We start from the raw sequence: 18,051 nt of genomic DNA, 5'->3' as shown, positions 1-18,051 counted from the left end.
AAAGAGAGAAAGAACAAAGTTTGATCATCTGGCTTATGTATAGTAATTTCAATAACTTGATTCTAATGACGTAGTGACAAGGAAAGAAGTGAGAAGGAACCCTTCTGATCAACTTTTCTATGACAAAAACCTTTAAGAGGTAAGTAGGCTTGCCGTCTTCTACGCTTGAATTGAATTTAGTTATTAAATATGATTCTTGATAGGAATTGTGAAATGGGATGATGATGATGTTGCAAGTTTATGGAGAAAAAAGATAGAGTCTTTATGCTAGATGATTGATATAGTTTTGTGTATGTTAGTTTACTTGATAAATATATTAATGATTAGGTTAGCAATATTGTCACTTGCAAAATTGTATATTAGCAAATATAATAAATGATGAATGATGCAGTGAGGTTGAGAGAAGAGTGTGGTATGTGTTTAATCATTGTAATATTCTAAGTTATGATTAGTGTGTTTTGAATTGATTAATATTGCTTCATTAAATGTTCTATTGCACTCAAAATTGAGTCATATAAATGCTTTGATCACTACTTTATATCAAATAATGTTTAAGCATGGATTAGATGAATAATGGTAAACCAGGGATTGAATTTAGGGTTCTCGATCTATTTTCTAGGTTTGTCACATGACCGTATGGTATAGGACACACGTCGTGTGCATGAATCCTAAATTCTAAGTCAAGTTCTCTGATGTCCTGACAATAGTTAGGCATTATTGACCGGTGAGCGGTTAACTAAGACACAAGGACTTCTCGTGTATAGTTTAAGCATGATCGTGTGTAGGGTGAAATGACTATAATACCCCTAAGAAGTCGTGCAATCAAGAAGAGAATAAAAAAGAAAAGTGAAATAATTACCTAAAGGGGCATATGCCTATGTGAGTCAGGATAAACGCCTATGTATCTATAAACAATAGTACACAAGGAGAAGCCACGAGGAGGTGGCCATGTGTGAGTAAAGTAAGGAGACACAACCCGTGTGTTAAGATATACACAATCGTGTATATATGACAGAAAAAAGAAACGAGTAAAAAAATTAGGCTAAAGATTTAAGGGTTGTCTCGAGTAACAATATAAAGATTCTAGGTACGTACTAATACCCCACATGCCTAAAAGTTAAGTTATGGTGCAACACTAAATATACTATTAGGTGAAAGTGAAAACGAGCTAAGTTAAGTAAAGGTTTGAGATGCATGCATGCTAGACATCATAAAATCGTTACGAAAGGGCACCATGAGTACATATTTTCTATATTATCCGTAGTAGGGCACGTTTGTAGTAAGACATCAGATTTGTAGTAGGGTATTTGCTTATAGTAGAACTGAGTTGAGATATAGTTTGTGGTGTAGTGAAACAAATAGATAACTTATATGGCCAAAGTGTAAAATCCCTGTTTTCAATCTAGATTGATTGACTTAATATATAGTTTCTATTATAGCTTCCGGATTCAAATGCTTCCATCAAGTTTAATATGGTTACACTAGATAGAAATCTAGAGAATTGGTTTCTTAGTGATCAAACGAGACATGGTTTAATCTAAGAGTTCTGAGATATAGCTAAGATAATCCCTATAATACAATATGAACATTGAGACAATATATATGACCCATCATCATTGAGAGGGAGTTTAATGCCAACTCTAGATAACAAAGATAGTAAGGGTCTTGACCAAGGGCATTTTAGAGATTTCAATAAAAGTTATTAGTAAAATCTCCTTCTTATTGAGTGTCACACACCATACTACTTTTATGTATGTAGGTATAGGTGATTGTGATGGTTGCAGGAAGAGCGATGGTTAGAGAGCGTAAAGTTAAGAAAACATTTCCATCATTTTAGCTCTTATCAGTTTTACTCATGATAATTTTATTTCGGTTTCATTCATGTATTTGACTACACAATATGACCTTTATATTTTATATTTTTCTAATTAGATATCTTTTGTACACTTTTAACAGACGTTTTCTATAAGGGTATTTTAGTCATTTTGTAAAGTTTAGTAAAAGATGTTTTTATTTAGTTATTTTGAGAGTTTATTATATGTTTTATATTAAATACATGCTCAAAATAGACAATTTAGTGACATCTTTCTCCAGAAGACTTCTTTAGGGGGTGTGACATAAAGGGACTTATAAGTGTTAGTTTGTCATGATTAAATAAGTATATTGTAGAGATAATGAAGAACTTTTGAGAATAATTTCTTCCTAAAAGAGAGAGTCGAGACTCATGTATTTATAGCATAACCTTAAAGGTCTCTTTATGTACACCACCATTGAGTCTTATTGGTATTTGCACAAATAGCCGAGACTCCTTAATCATATTAATTAGGCCTTAATCCATGTTTTAAATATTTATTTCTAAATATTTTAAAACATGATTTCTCAAAGTTCCAAATCTCCAACCCTTGGTGATTTACTCTTTCGTGCTTAACACACCCCAATAATCCAATTCATAGCAAATCATGATATTCATGATTAATTTTCAATTAATCTGCTCATTATTCACAAATTATGAACAACCTCTAATAAAACATTATGAGCACCCAATATGCCATAAATCAACGTTAACTAATGTAACCTTTTAATAGCATAGTTACCATGCATTCGAATCTCTCATCAAACTGATGTTTCATCAAGGCTAAGCCATGGAAATATTATCCATCTCAGTTATCTTGACTTCTTGACTTTCCTTCCTAGACAACAACCAAGTTTAATTGGATTTAGGCTTTCACCTAAATCCCTATTGTGACCACAGATTTCATTGGTCATAGTAATTAGTCAAATAACACCTTGAGATATTTTTCTCCTGTACTCGGGTGTAATGGTCCTTTGTCGATCCACTATAGCTTTGTCATACTTCTTGACATAGCTAAATACTATCGTTTTGACAACCTTTTAAGAAGGCTACATTGGGTAATTTCAAACTAACCTAATTGGTGTACGAGACATTTTAGTAATCTCAAGTGTAAGGATCACATGCACCACCCTCCATTAAAGGATTTATTTCTCAAATGCTGAGGTTACCATTTATGTGGAATCCTTTTATCATCTCTATTCGATGGACATGCTCTTAGCATGCACCTATGTGTTGCACTAGGTTGACAACCACAATCTTAACATACGAAATTTGTCGTTACTTTTCAAGAGAGTTATTTAATACTATGATTACCTTGTCGTATTATTTATGCCCTAGGTTAGCTGAATGGTATAGCTACTGATATTTCTAGATCGACCACCAAACGTAATTATAAGGTTCTCAACATCAATCAACTCGTTGATCCTCTTGTCACAGTTCTATCAATCTAAGAGCATTCATCATATATAGACAATTATAATTAATAGACGAAAACATGTTTTTTTATAAATAATAATAAAATAAGTAAATCAAATGATCTACTCTAGAGTACCTACTCTTTTAGTACAATCAACAAAAAATATATGATTACATGACCAAGTACATTATCGTTTTTAATCAACCATTTTCTTAGGTTAAAGATACAATTTAGAATGGATGATGTATAATTGTGTTCAACCTGCATTTAAAAGAATCCATAAGTCTACATTAAAATTTGACAAAGTAATTATGAATTAATAATATTACAAATTCTGAAAGAATTAATTGATTTTAATGGTATTACTTTTATAACTAATGATTTATGAAAATCTAGTAATAAGAAGTTAGAATATATATGCACAACTAGTTATTATATTAATTATGATAGGTAGTTATACAAATAAGTTATTTTATATAGTGTATACAAATATTTTTATTCTAGTGTCACCATTTATCAAACATTGACCAACATTTTTAATGAAAATAAAACTAATAAATTTATTTTTTTAGTTACTTTTAATAATGCAAAATACAATGATGAAATAGTTGATTTAATGCTGAAACATTTAAATTTACCGTTTGATGAAAGATTATTTTACATTAGATATACATGATGTTGCATAATGAATTAGATAGCACAAGATGATATTTTGCACATTATATGATTTTAGCAAAAAATTAAATATAAACAATTATATATGTGGTAGCTTATGTTTTATAATTTCTATCACTTATACAACATACAATTATATGTGCTAAAAAAAAAAAAAGATATTAAACTAAGTAAAATTTAATATATTTAATGTTAAAATCATGTGAAAGATACTAAATTGCTATAATACAATTTTTTTAATACCAACTAAAAGATTCTGAAAACCCTATTTATTAATTGAATATGATTGCAACATAATAGATGCTCTCGTGAATATGTTAAAACCCTTTACAATAACTATTAAAAGATAAGTCACGACTTGTGGTATATTTTATAAAAATGTAAACAATTGGTTGGTGAAAGATCCAATCATGATTGATTTTATAATTTTATTAATATTGATCATTTTCTTAAAATTATAAAGAAAACAAGTTAAAACACTTATCTTATATTTTTTATTACGACGTGTGATCTACTAACATTTTCGGTGTTTATAATAGCATTAGAATCAACTTTCAATATAAGTGAATACGTCCTTAATGAAATATTGGGTGACTGCAAAATTTACGTTACAAAATCATGTAATAGACGATATTTGTGAATACTTCAAAAACTTAAATATTGAAGATTAATAAAAATATATAGATAAATATTGCTACTCATAAAATTTATGATTGAGTTTATTTTCTTTATATATATATATTTTTATTATTCAACCATATAATTATAATATTTTATTTTTATAAGTGAGATATTTTCAATAAAATTTTATAGAATTGTCCTTCTTATTTTGATTAATTTAAAAATAAATAAAAAATAATTTAAATTAATATAATATATATATATATATATATATATATATATATATATATATATATATATATATATATATATAAAAGAAAATAACGTGAAAAGACGGCTCCGAGGCCCTAGACCCGTCATAGCTCGACCCCTTAACAGGGTGAGCCAGCGTGGCATGCCTGTTGCTGTCTCTGTCCACGGTTAACAAACTCAAGTTTCTCTCCAAATCTGGGCGAAAATTTTAAAAAGAAATTTTTCGTACTGGATAAGTTAATGCATACCTCTCGATTGCAACCGTCTTCTCGAATGCGATTGGAACGCGGAACAGCTAGATATGGGCCGCCATCAGTGTTCCTCCGAGACGCAAATCTAAGAGACAACTTAGAAATTAAGTCAGTTGTTTTTTTTTATCCCTCTTATCATTGGTTTGTTGCCTTTCTGTTGATGCATTAATCCCATCATTTTTTTTTGCTCATTTCTTTTCAAATGCTGTTTAAAATGAGGATTAAAATTAGGTTTTGTTACATTTCTTTTGACATTAGTCCGTTGAGAACATTCAATAGGTTTCCAGGTTTGAAATAAATTATTGAGCAGATACAACACCAATTTACACAAATATTATTGAGGAATTGGATATTAAATAGGTTGATGTAAGTTGGTAACTGAAATTGTATCTAGGGATATTTGGAGTGGATCCCCTTGGAATTCTTCGAGTAAAATTAGACTATTTCCGGTGGTTTGAAGGAAGGATCTCGGCACATGATACCTACAATAGAAGTATGTTGTAAATTATTGATATATTAGTTAAACGAAAACAAAAGCCATTAATATAATTGTTTCTAGTTGTTGTAATGTGATACAGAAGAATTCAAAATGTTGCAACGCTTCAGCTTTATATTTCAGGAGTGATTTGTTGGTTGGTTAATACTGTATCAAGGACTTTCCTTGAAAGTTCTGAGTGTTGGTAACAAAGTCCTTTTAACTAAAGAAATACATGACTAGTTTATAACAGTATTAATGTTGACACATTTCTCATTTCAAGTATAACTCAATTATGTGATGAGTATTAAGGTAAACAGATAAAGAAAGTATATGTACAATATTTAGCTTATGCAACATCAGCTACGATCATGTTAAGGAAAAGTCAGATGTAAAAGCTCTACCGCAAAAGCTTTACATGTATGAGAAAAATCCCTTTTAGTTTATTCTAACTTATGTTAACCCCTGCATTTTTTTTTTTTTCACTTTTCCCTTTTCATTTTTTTTCTTTCAATTTGTAATTTTATTTAGGAGATTATATATAATCTTATTTAGGAGGGTTAAGTTTAAGATCCACTTAGTTCCTACATAACTTTTGACACAAATTTTGGACCATAAGATTAAAGCATTTTGTTAGAGCCAAGGATTTAGGTGATCAGCAGGAGGAGGGAATAGGGAGCCCAAATGACTTACAGGCACAATTATGAAAGTATTGGCAGTTTTGGGCAATTATGAATATGCAGAAATACGGGCAGTTATGAGCGGTTATGAAAGCACGGAAACATGGCAAGAATAAGAGTAGGATTAAGGAAGGAGAGAAGGAAACATGGATCATGGCAAAAACTTGCATGGGAAGTCATGAAATGAGCAAGCATAAAAGATAGATTAGAGAAGGAGAGAAGGGTGAAGAAATTGGAGTTTGTTTGGTCAACCTTTAGCTGGTTGAGTGAGAGAGCTGCCCTCTCAAAAGGCAGTGGAAGTGGAGAGAGTCTAGCCTCTCGATTGCTAGACAAGAGTAGGGTTCTTTTTTGTATTCCTTTTTAGGTATTCTGCATTTCTGGTTTTTCATTTCTGTTTGTTGGTTTCATTTCTGTGTTGGCTGAGTGTGTGGATTCCATTGGTTATTGGCTGAGTTTCTAACACATTTAAACGATTAGGATTGCATCTAAGTTGTGTCACTTCTATTCTGCATGAGATTTCAATCATAATATGTCCAAAATTGTGTCATAATATTTCCAAAAAAATGGGTGCCTTTGAACAAGTTTACACTAGACTAAGTACTGGTGTTTTTTGTGTTGTTATATCTATATAGTCAAATATAAAATGGTTGAGAGTACATACAAAGTCTGTGAAGAATTTCCTTCAGAAGTACGGAATGAAACCCAGTAACGGCCAATGCTTTGTCCATTCACCCAAGCTTCACCTTTACCCATTGTGCTCAGGTCTAAAGCAATTGGATCGCTTCCCATAGGTGCATCAAATACACTCTGCTCAGATTATATCAAGAGTCGATCATTTAAAAAGATATTTCTAAGGTTTAATGCTATTAGACATCAATTCTACCTTGTACCAAGTCAGTGGTTGTTTGCTGGAGAGATCAATTTTACTCCACCCAGCATTTCCTACATTTTCATTGTTGTATATCTGTAATTTCTCCCCCAATAGTCCAACCTGTAAATATCCAGTATAAAGTACAACAATTGTAATGCTCTTTCATGAACAACATGCTTATGAATTAGGTTATGAGGTAAGTAATCCTTTAGCATTTTAGAAAGTTAACCTGATATCCCCAGGAATGATTAGTGAAATTATAAAACTCCTTTTCAGTGCATTGTATTTCCACTTGTCTTAAGCCAGCAAACCTTTTCTCAAGAAAAGCTCCTGAATCCTTAAGATAATACATAGAAAACAAAACTTGCCAATTACATGTATGATTATCAAAATAATGGCAAGAAATTTGGTAAATTAAAGCATAAATTATACCGGCAACCCAACCATCACACTGAGTATGGATATATTGTTCATCCCATCAATCAACACAATTGGAATTTCCAAGGTAAATCCCTTAACATCATGACTTCCGTGTGCAGCCCCTGAAATTGGCTTTCAGCTGATGTGGAAAACTTAAAAACATACATAGAATATGTAAGTGAACGAAAGTTAGAATCATTAGTTTCACTGCAATGGTGAAAATTACCTGCATATATGCTGTTGACAAAAGCATGTGCAACATGTCCAAGGGACTCAACATGAAGTACCGGTTCAGTGCAAGATGAATTGGGTTGAAAGCTGTTGCCAATTTATGGATTATATAAACATCTCTGTACCATTTGAGTTATTTCCTGTGTGTATACTGTTTAACAGAAATGAATTTACCTGAATGCATACCAGAGATAATCAGATTTATCTTTGGTTGTGTTCATCTGCTCTAATAGTTCGTCTGATTTGAGTGGAGCATCTAAAAAGTTTGGAATGCTGTCTTTGAATTCTTCCCATTTGTTTTCATCATCAAATGTTTGACTTCTTGTTGTGGTTCTCTCATTGTATTCTGTATTTACCTATTGCAGCAGTATATGAGGGAACAATAACCTTATCTACTGTGAGATTCTATTTTTAGTTTCTTAAAATCTCTCAAGTATTTTGAAAATATTTCACTTAAATAGTTGTTTATGATGATCTGCATACTCATATTAAAAAAGGAAAAGAATGCCTTTTAGTCATGCATGATATTTTTCAGTTGTCCTATTCAATTGGATGTATCTAATAGCAAATATTTCTTAAGAAGCCACTCTATATGCATTTATTAGATGGTCATGAATACACATGCATATATCATGACAATAATTAGTTGCATAAAATCTGTACTTACCTTAGCAGTGTTGAAGATTACATTTTCACAATCGGATAAAATACTTATGGATTTTGGAAGCAACTGAAATGATACATTTTGAAATTGTATAGTGGCATTATTTCCTCCATTGTTGTTGACAAGAAATGCAACACATCCCCCAGTTTCTTGTTGATAAACATAGGCCTAAGTCATAATAGATTGATAATCATTACAATTGTGTTACTTTGAAAGAATCTAAATTGAGAAAAGTAATAAGAAGGATTGAACAACACCTCTTGAAGTGGGCCTAGTGAGAAATTGGTTTGCACTCCCTCCAGTAAAGGTGTAGAGCATAACTTAATTGCAGCATGCAACTCCTTAAGATGTCCCCATTTGGGTTGCCTCATTAAGCCTGCATTTGTTGGAAGTTATTGAATTGTCGTGCGTTGAGAGCAAATGATATCCATAATGAGTACATTTGCAACTTACCATATTCATCTAAGGGAGCTTGATCATAGTAACTTGTTATGACATATGCTGACGCTGTTCTCCCGAAATTGGTTCCCCCATGGTACTAGATTTCAAGTAGAATGTTACAAATCATAAAGTCATCAATTAATTGAAACTTTATTCAAATACTTTTCAGTTTATGTTTTGATTGAATCTGAAGGAAGCTTATATAATGTTGTGGTGCAGAATGGTTAACTTTGTTAAACTGGAGAAGATAGATTGCATTTTCTAAGATTCATACCATGTAATAGTTTATGTAACTTCCATTTTTTGCAATAAAAAGTGTGACATGAAATGCTATGTCTTCAGCAGATCTTATATATGGTTTTCCTCCATACACTTGATAGCTTCAAAAGAAAAGGCATCTGTTAGCTTTTTGACAAATTGATACTTTCTTACTCTTGATTGTAATTGCCATCTATTAATAGTTTATTTCAACATATTAAATATTGTATTTCTGTGTACATGAAAATGGCAGTTAGAAGTCTTATTGTACCGCAGAATACACCATTGGCTTCTGCTAGTAGTAAAAAGACTAACTTTACGATGTGATATTATTTTTTATCTATTTGCAGATACCAAATTAAACTTCTTCATATGTTTCTTCTCTTGTTAGGTTATAAAATTTTGCTATTGAATGCATAGCTTCTTTTCTTCTCATCTGTGCCCCTGTGTTATTTATTTTTGGCATAATCAGAAAGAAGTATTTCAAGATGCAATGAAAGCATACAAAGATGTCCAATTCTCTGTCCACATTGATGGCTTCTTCACTGAGTTGGGCCCTGCAAATGTTTCTCCACATCTCATCCCATTGCAGGTATTTATCTGCATGTTAGAAATTAACAAAAACTCATTTGAACTAGACAACTAACATGTTGTCACTGAAATTGCAGGTTACATGATTTGCATTTTTGTTCATAATGAAAAGAGGAAAGAACCAACCACTGGATCAGGAGCATCAGCTTGCTTGCACATCACCCATGGCACTCCAGTTTCAAGCTCAACTGCCATCTTTGCTGCCCATCGAACATATGAAGGTCCTTTTTCACCAAAAGCTGCTTCAATGTTTTGATATTCATTCTCAATCTGTATGGCATTAGTTTTCAGATTTTGCAATGACAAAAAACTATTGAAACTTGTTTATAATTAATGAAATGCTGAACTTCATTGTACCTGTGAGAGTATAATAGGGCCTCCTTGTGAAGCATATAAGCCTTCTGCTTTCATCAAGTTCATTATTTTGGTGGTAAAGTTTTGCATGTAAAACTACAAAATTATTATGCAAAGTAGGAAATATAAATTACCATAAGATTGTTATGGAACTTACAAGGGAACATGCCCCAATAGATTCTTTGTCATTTTCACCAAATTTTTAGAAAAGTAAGTAGAATTACTGAAAATCCTCAAATTGCAGAAGATGAATGAGTATGAATTGGGTTAACTGATATTAGTGAAAATTGATGCAAGTAATTTGGGGAAAGGCAGGCAATCAAACCTTGAATGGTTCATTATCTGATCGATAAACAATGCCAGGCACATCATGCAACCAGAATGGAAACCCCCTGATATCATCACATTCAATACAACTTCATTAACCCAAAATAGTCAACTATAACTGGAAAATTCAATATGATTAGACGTCAGTGCTATTCATTTTTTGTTTATACCACATGAGTTCATTTCTGTTTTATTAACAAGTTGCTCTTTTGATCTTTGATTTCTTGACTTTTGCTTAATTTATGTATAGCATGAGTGAATTTATAATTGCATGTGTAGCAGCATTTGTTTAATTATAGTTACCCGTAAGCCCATTCACTCTCAATGTAGGGTCCAATTCTGAGGCAAGCATAAAGGCCTTGTGCTTGAACTTCCTTGATGAATTTGACCAAGTCATATCTTCCATTGAAATCATACTATATATTAAACCCATTAGTAACCAATTAGTTGATAAAAAGAGAAATAGCGAGTTGGATGGGTTAGTTAAAATCTAACCTCACCAGGTTGAGGCTCGTGAAGGTTCCAAAACACGTAAGTTTGAATTACATCCAATCCTCCCTCTTTGGCTTTGCCTATCAAAGCTGGCCACATCTACCATTTTTGGAATACAGGAGTCAAAACAAAATTCATTAAAGCAAAGCTCAGAAAATTCAATTAAGCTCGTGAAACGTGCAAGCGCAAACAAAATATATAAGACAAAAACTGATTGCATGATTTGAATTATTCAAAATGGAAATGGCAGTGATCTGTAAAGTCGGTATCAATTCAAAAATGACCTGCCATGAAAGAAAAAGAAAAATGTGATGTGATTTGATACGGAATTATACCCAAGTTCACATTCCTAACAGTAGTTTTCCATTCCAGCCCTCAGCTAGTTTAAATAATTAAAAAAAAATTATATAAGGGGATATAAATTTAAATTTTTTTAATAATATATTATTATTAAATCTTTAATTTATTTAATTTAGTAGTTATAAAATCAATAATTAAATTTAAAATTTAACTTATTTAATATAATTAGTTTTATCCCAAAATGACAATCTCACACGTATGGGATTCTTTGTAATAAAAAAAAGTTGACTAACTTAAAAAAAAAAAAGGACTAAATTACTATTTTCTCACGTAAGGTTGAGAAAATCATCTCACAATTTAATTTGGTTTGAAAACAATAATAAAAAGACAAACATAATTTCTTTTCTTATAATTTTGATAAAAAAAAACTATTAATGTTAGTCGGTCAAATTGGATCAAGAAAAATAGAATCTAGCCAATATTATACTAAAATAGATACGATCTAATAAGATCACACTAAAAAATGTATGATTTGACAAAAATCACACTCAAATAAATGCAACTCAACGAGATTGCACCTCTTTGAGTGTGATTTCGACATACTCTAATTGTTTTAACGGTTGAAATCACATATTTTTTAATATAATTTAACTCAAATCATATATTGAGTTGTAATATGACCAAAACTATACTATTCAAAATGTGATCCAATAAAATCTCTGCTTAGTTGAAATTTTTGTTGTCAAATTACACTAGCCAACACCGAAAATCATATTAGAAAAGTGTTATCTAGTTTGATATAATAAGATCACACTTTCCATGGTCCAATCCAATAATATCACATCTGTTTAATGTGAATGTAGCCACCGAATTTGATAATTTCATGAGTAGTATAACAATTTTCAAATTTTGATACTTCTCATGAGTATGTTATTGGCAGCATCAGTACTTGCTTTGAAAATTGGGCTTCCCACCCGTGACTATTATCATTCATGCATACTCAGTTTTTAGAACCATTTGGACCACACTTTTGGCTATATTATGACCGAACTTCTAAGCCCTGAAGTTTTTAAGTTGTGGAATTCTACTCAAAGTTTGATACAAAAATATTTTTTTACCTTTTAAAGGTATAAATAACACTTTTTTTTTTTTTTATACAAAATCTAACAATATTAATATAAAATATATAATAAAAAGGTAAAATAATGAATTTGTTTGAATCTAACACAAATAAGAAAAATTAAATATAATCAAAATAAAAAATAAAAAACTTAACGTATCTATTCTTCGTTCATCTAACTTTCAACACAATGACAACAAAACAGTTATATTCTTTCTTTTGTCACCGCTTCTCTCCTCTTTCTTTGTATTTCTCTTATACAACATACACCAAGATATCAATCTTAACCTTATTTGAGCAAATGTTATAAAGCTAATAACTGAGACTAAACGTGTAATTTCATTTGAATATGTATCATGTTTTAATAATTACAATTGACATTCCTTAATCTATTTCCACATGTGTATGTATATGTGTTTGATAAATCTCCTTATATTGATAGAACCCTGACAAAAGGAACAATGTGCTTATAGATTACTCATGATTGTATATGTAATCTTTAGATTTAAGATAACCAGAAAGTCTTATGCATTAATCAACTCAGTTTGACACTAGTTAAACGTAACCTTCTTGTTAAGGTTAAGACTATTAATATGGTAATTGTTGGCTATGTCGAGAAGTATATTAGAATCATGGTAAATCAACATAGGATTCATTCTTTTTGGGCATGATAGAAGATATCTCGTGGTGTCATTTGACAGATGATTACAATCAATTAAATTTGTGGCCATAGTGAAAAAATTAGAATTTTTCATAACAATAATTTTCCAAAATTTGGTTGATCAGGAACTAATTAGTTGATTCAGACGATAGTGGTTTGCTTCAAATATGAACAAACAAGTTGACTGATTAAGCCATGAATCGGCTGACTAAATTTCTATAGTACTTTTTTTTTTAAATTTTTGTGTCAATGCATGAAAATTCAAAATTTCATACGTAAGTGGATATGTATTAAACATGTTTGCTATGTGTCGTTGTGCATGGTCAATAAATGTGTTGCCCTAATTCAAGAGGAGTGGGAAAGTAGTATGCTTTTATAGTAGAAAGTCTAGCCATTGGAACAGACATTGCAAGGTTTTCCTAGCAAACATGAATAAGAATTTGGAAACTTCTTCTACAGTTATGTATGTGATTAAGATTAATTTAACACATGTTTCATCTTGGGTCATTGATACAAAATGTGGATCTTACATTTGTACTATTGTGTTAGCTTTAACTTAGAGTAGATTGCTTGTCCGAGGTGAGGTCGACCTACATATTGGAGATATAACTTATGTAGTTGCATTAACTATAGCTTCTAGTCATTTAAATTTGCTTGATGGGCTAGTATTATAACTTAAAATAGACCAATTTCTTTTAGTTCAAATGGTGTTCACTATAGAATTAAATCTATGTCTCGATCTTGATCTTAAGAAAACCAAACATTGCAATATGGATACTACATACCTTTGGCACTATATACTAGGCCATGCTAATTTCACCCACATTTTAAGCTCCAAAAGAATATAGTTTTGAAATCATCTAAATTTTAGACATATGATGAATACGAGTCATGTTTTTTTAGGAAAGATGACCAAGTTATCTTTTGTTGGACATAGTAAAAGGGCTAGGGAACTACTAAGTATGACCTATAGTGATGTATATGGATCTCTAAAGTATAGATGGGAGAATCAATTAGGTAACAGTGTTAAATTCCTTCGATTTGATTGAGGAGAAGAATACTTGAATGAAAAATTAAGAATATACCTAAAACAATTTGAGATAATATCACAATACCCACCTAATATGCTACAACATATTGATGTATCTACATGGAGAATTTGAACCTTGATGGATATGGTTTGATTTATGAGGAGTTTTATTGATCTACCCACATCATTATAAGGTTATACTCTAAAGATTGTAGCCATAAGTTAAACTAATTGTTGTTAAAATCTGTGGACAAAACTTCATATAAGTTATGTACTAGGAAAAGTGCTAATCTAACTTATTTGAAGATTTGAGATTGTGATTCTTATGTCAAGAAGTTGATGTCAAATAAATTGGACGCTAAATATGATAAGTGTGTTTTTGCGGTGTATCCTAAGCAAACTAAATGATACCATTGCTTTTATCTAATAGATAACAAAGTGTTTGTTGTTTGTTTTGGGATCTTTTTAGAAAGAGAATTCATTCTCAAGAGTACCAGTGGGAGAAATTTTGAACATGATGAAGTTTTGATTCCATTTGTTACCATAAATGTTGGACAAGATGATGTGCCACATAAGATGGTTAAACATCTTAAGAAGGTTACTCCCATTCTATTGCAACATAGTAAACCACCTAAAGATGCATAAGAGCCACTTAGGTCTGGATTAGTATTTCACAAGCCCGAAAAATATGGTTTCCTCATGGCTCAACATAGTAATGTACTAGCTATTCATAATGACAAGCTATGACCATAAAAATGTTATATCGGATGCAAATTTTACCAAATGGCTAGAAGGAATGAAATATAGGATAGATTCCATGTACCAAAACTAACCATGGATTCTAATGGATCCACCAAAATGGGTAAAACTAATAGAGTGCAAATAGACATTTAAGAAAAAGTCTGACATGACAGGTAACATACATACCTATAAAATAGAATTGTTGCTAAAAGTTTCAAACAAAAGCATGACATAGACTATGAATAGACCATTTCATTGATTGCAATGATAAAGTCCAGTGTGATTTTGCTTTTGATTGTTGTATGCCTCGATTATGAAATATAGCAAATAAATTTCAAGACCACTTTCCTGATTGAAAATCTTGTAGAGGATGTATTCATGACACAACTCGATGGTTTCGTTCTTAAGAGACAACCTAGTAAGATATATAAGTTACAAAGGTCCATTTATGGACTGAAGTAAGCTTCAAGAAGCTAGAAAATTCATTTTGACAATGTTGTAAGAGACCTTAATTTAATAAAAAGTGAAGAGGAGCCTTGATTGTATAAGAAGGTTAGTGGGAAAATAATGACGTTTTTAGTGTTGTATGTCAATGCCATATTGATTATCAAAAATGATTTATCAAACTTGTAGTTGATAAAAGTTTGGTAATTGGAGTTCCTTTCCATGAAGAACCTAAGAGATCTTTGACATAAAGATTTATCAAGATAAATCTTGTGGGTTGCTTGACCTAAGTCAGAGCCCATAGATGGAGAAGGCTAAAAAGATTTAGCATAGAAGAATCTAAGAAAAGGTTTCTTCTAATGTCACATGACGTAGAGTTCTTTAGAGAAATGAGCCTTTTAATAGAAGAAGAGGAGAGAATGAGTAGGATCCCATGTGCATATATTATTATATCTATCACGTAGCCATGTTATGCATTTAGATTGATGTCTTAAAAGTCTTGAGCATATGTCATAGATATCAATTAGATTTATGTGAACATCACGAGATAACTATTAAAAACATCTTCAAGTACTTGAGAATGACTAAAGATGTTAGTTTATAGAGAAGAGGACGAGCTCACTATAGAAGGATACATTGATGCCAATTCCAAACTAATAAAGATGATTATCGATCATAGTCTGGATATGTATTAGGCTAAATAGTGTTGTAATCAACTAGAAAAGCTCTAAACAAGGTATCGTAACTTATTCTACAACTAAAGCTTATAAAGGGGTGGTTTGGATCAAGAAGTTCATAACATAAGTTAGAGTGGTTTTGAGCAATGCTAATCTAGTTAAGCTATACTTTGACAATAATGGTGCCATTGCTCATGCTAAGGAGCTACAATCTCACCAATAGTTCAAATATTTTCTTAGTGGATTTCACGTTATTAGAGAGCTTATTCAACATGGAGATATGCATATATGCAAAACTAATATGGATGATAATGTAGCTGACTCATTTACACAACCTCTGTCACAACAAAAGTATAATAGATATATAGCGCCATTTGGTATTAGACAAATGATTAATTGCCTATAGTATAAGTGGGAGATGGTTAGAATAGGTGTTCTAAAGTCAATCGTTGAGGTTAGACTTGTATTTATTTGAATAATGTATCATATTTTAATAATAAGATTTGGCATTTCTTCATCTATATCTACGTGTGTATGTATATATGTGTTTGATAAATACTCTTAGATTGGTAAAAGTGTGTTGCGAGGCTCAACATATTGATTGATTGTGGAAACGTTATAATCACATATGACAGCCTTATTAATATTCTAACCAAGGATATAAATAAGACAGTAAAGTGACTATCGAATTGAATAATCGTATAGAAAGGTAATAATTTATTTCATGAGTCGAGATTGTTTGTATTAACCTAATATAACACGAGTACATGTTAACTGTACGCTCACTGAACTGACTTGCCAAATGATTCTATAAAGATGGCAAAACCTAGCATATGTGAAATAGATCTTCCAACAAACAATGGTGCTTGTAATCCTTATAGTTGAGATCACTTCAATCAACTTATTTTGATAATAACCTGAAGTAGCTTAAAAATGTGTGTGCATATACATTAAAAAAAATACTTACCAGGTGACTATAAAAAAGACTGTAAAAATAGAAAAAGAATAATAATATTGATTCACATTACACGTATACGAACAGAAACAATTAAACTGCAACTTTTTTAACTGATTATATGTTGAAAAGAAAAAAAAAAAAAAATGAAAGAAATAGAATATGAATTTGGTAGTTAGAGAAAGACACTTGCATGATCTCTTTCTCTTTCTTTCTTCAAATGTGTATAACAAACTCTGAGTTCCTTTCTGGAAGATATTAATGTTACTTATAATAATTCTTTAAGCTTTATGTTATCATTGTGTATACATGTACCCTTCATTTCAAGCAGTAATGGAATTCATATTCTTTTTCACCGTAAAAAGAAAGAAAGATTATGCAAAAGAAGAAAAGATTACTGACCTGAGGAGTACTACGGGGATAATGAATAGAACCCGAGAAGAGAATTTTTCTTTGGCCATCAATAATGAGAGATCTTCCATCATATGTCACTTCTTCTCCACCAACTTTCTCCTCCACCACCACCATAAGTGCCGCCCAGCACCACCACCACCACAACCGCCACCCCATGTCTTAAACAATTAACTCAATCTCTCTCCCATAAAAACGTATAATTATATATGCACGCTTGGAAAAGGTTGCAAGAGTTTGGTGGGATATTTGGGTACCATATGATATAACAGGTGCTATCAGCACAAAGAAAAGCTTAGCTTGAAGCAGCACCACATTCGTTAGGTGATGGGCTCCAAAAGGTTGAATATTTTAGATTAAAAGAAAACAGAAAAGTAGCTCTACATTGTAAACTGTCTCATCAATCAAAATAATTATTTTGCAAGTAACGTTACCGTGCCTGAGGTTCCAAGTTTGTTAAGAGTAAAAGCAAGAACCCATAGACTGGCAGGAAGCAACCCATTACATCTATATTAAAAAAGAGTTTTTTCCTAGTTAAGTCCAAATTTTTTCTGAGCCCAGACAATAAGTTTTTTTTTTTTTTACATTGGTCATGTAACCCTCTTTAAACTTATTATATCATAAATTCTAGCCCACAGGATTTTAACTTGAGGTTTACCCATGTGAAAGTTTAAGATATCAAGATAAGAAGTCAAATGCTGATTAGTAATTCTGATTCCACATCCAACAATGGAACAAATAGTCCTTTATGATGAGATAACAAGAAGACTTATGCTAAGAGAGGAAATTGCCCAGAAACTCCTACAAATATTCTCCTATTCCGCATTAATAGCAACAAAC

The 18,051-nt window shown here is 31.4% G+C and overlaps 1 protein-coding gene and 1 long non-coding RNA gene across 2 annotated transcripts; one reads left to right on the top strand and one right to left on the bottom strand.

The window, feature by feature from the left end:
- The first annotated feature begins 4,906 nt into the window (after window positions 1-4,906).
- On the top strand, window positions 4,907-10,055 carry LOC123199414. The gene is made up of 3 exons (XR_006498369.1): window positions 4,907-5,176; window positions 9,581-9,700; window positions 9,777-10,055. It is a non-coding gene; the product is annotated as an uncharacterized LOC123199414 (long non-coding RNA).
- Window positions 5,284-17,639, bottom strand: LOC123199413 (beta-galactosidase 6-like). The gene is made up of 18 exons (XM_044614414.1): window positions 17,203-17,639; window positions 10,876-10,971; window positions 10,684-10,796; window positions 10,379-10,445; window positions 10,057-10,149; window positions 9,826-9,969; window positions 9,614-9,708; window positions 9,125-9,230; window positions 8,863-8,947; window positions 8,667-8,785; window positions 8,413-8,577; window positions 7,920-8,101; window positions 7,741-7,832; window positions 7,527-7,636; window positions 7,324-7,431; window positions 7,107-7,214; window positions 6,885-7,030; window positions 5,284-5,550 (listed from the first exon to the last, which is right to left on the bottom strand). The coding sequence occupies exons 1-18, from the start codon at window positions 17,368-17,370 to the stop codon at window positions 5,421-5,423; spliced, it is 2,127 nt and encodes a 708-aa protein (XP_044470349.1). The 5' UTR covers window positions 17,371-17,639; the 3' UTR covers window positions 5,284-5,420.
- Window positions 17,640-18,051: the final 412 nt, after the last annotated feature.

Source organism: Mangifera indica, chromosome 16 (genome assembly GCF_011075055.1).
Source record: "Mangifera indica cultivar Alphonso chromosome 16, CATAS_Mindica_2.1, whole genome shotgun sequence".
Taxonomy (NCBI): Eukaryota; Viridiplantae; Streptophyta; class Magnoliopsida; order Sapindales; family Anacardiaceae; genus Mangifera; species Mangifera indica.
The sequence above is the reverse complement of the archived record's forward strand: the minus strand, read 5'-3'. Positions and strand labels throughout refer to the sequence as shown.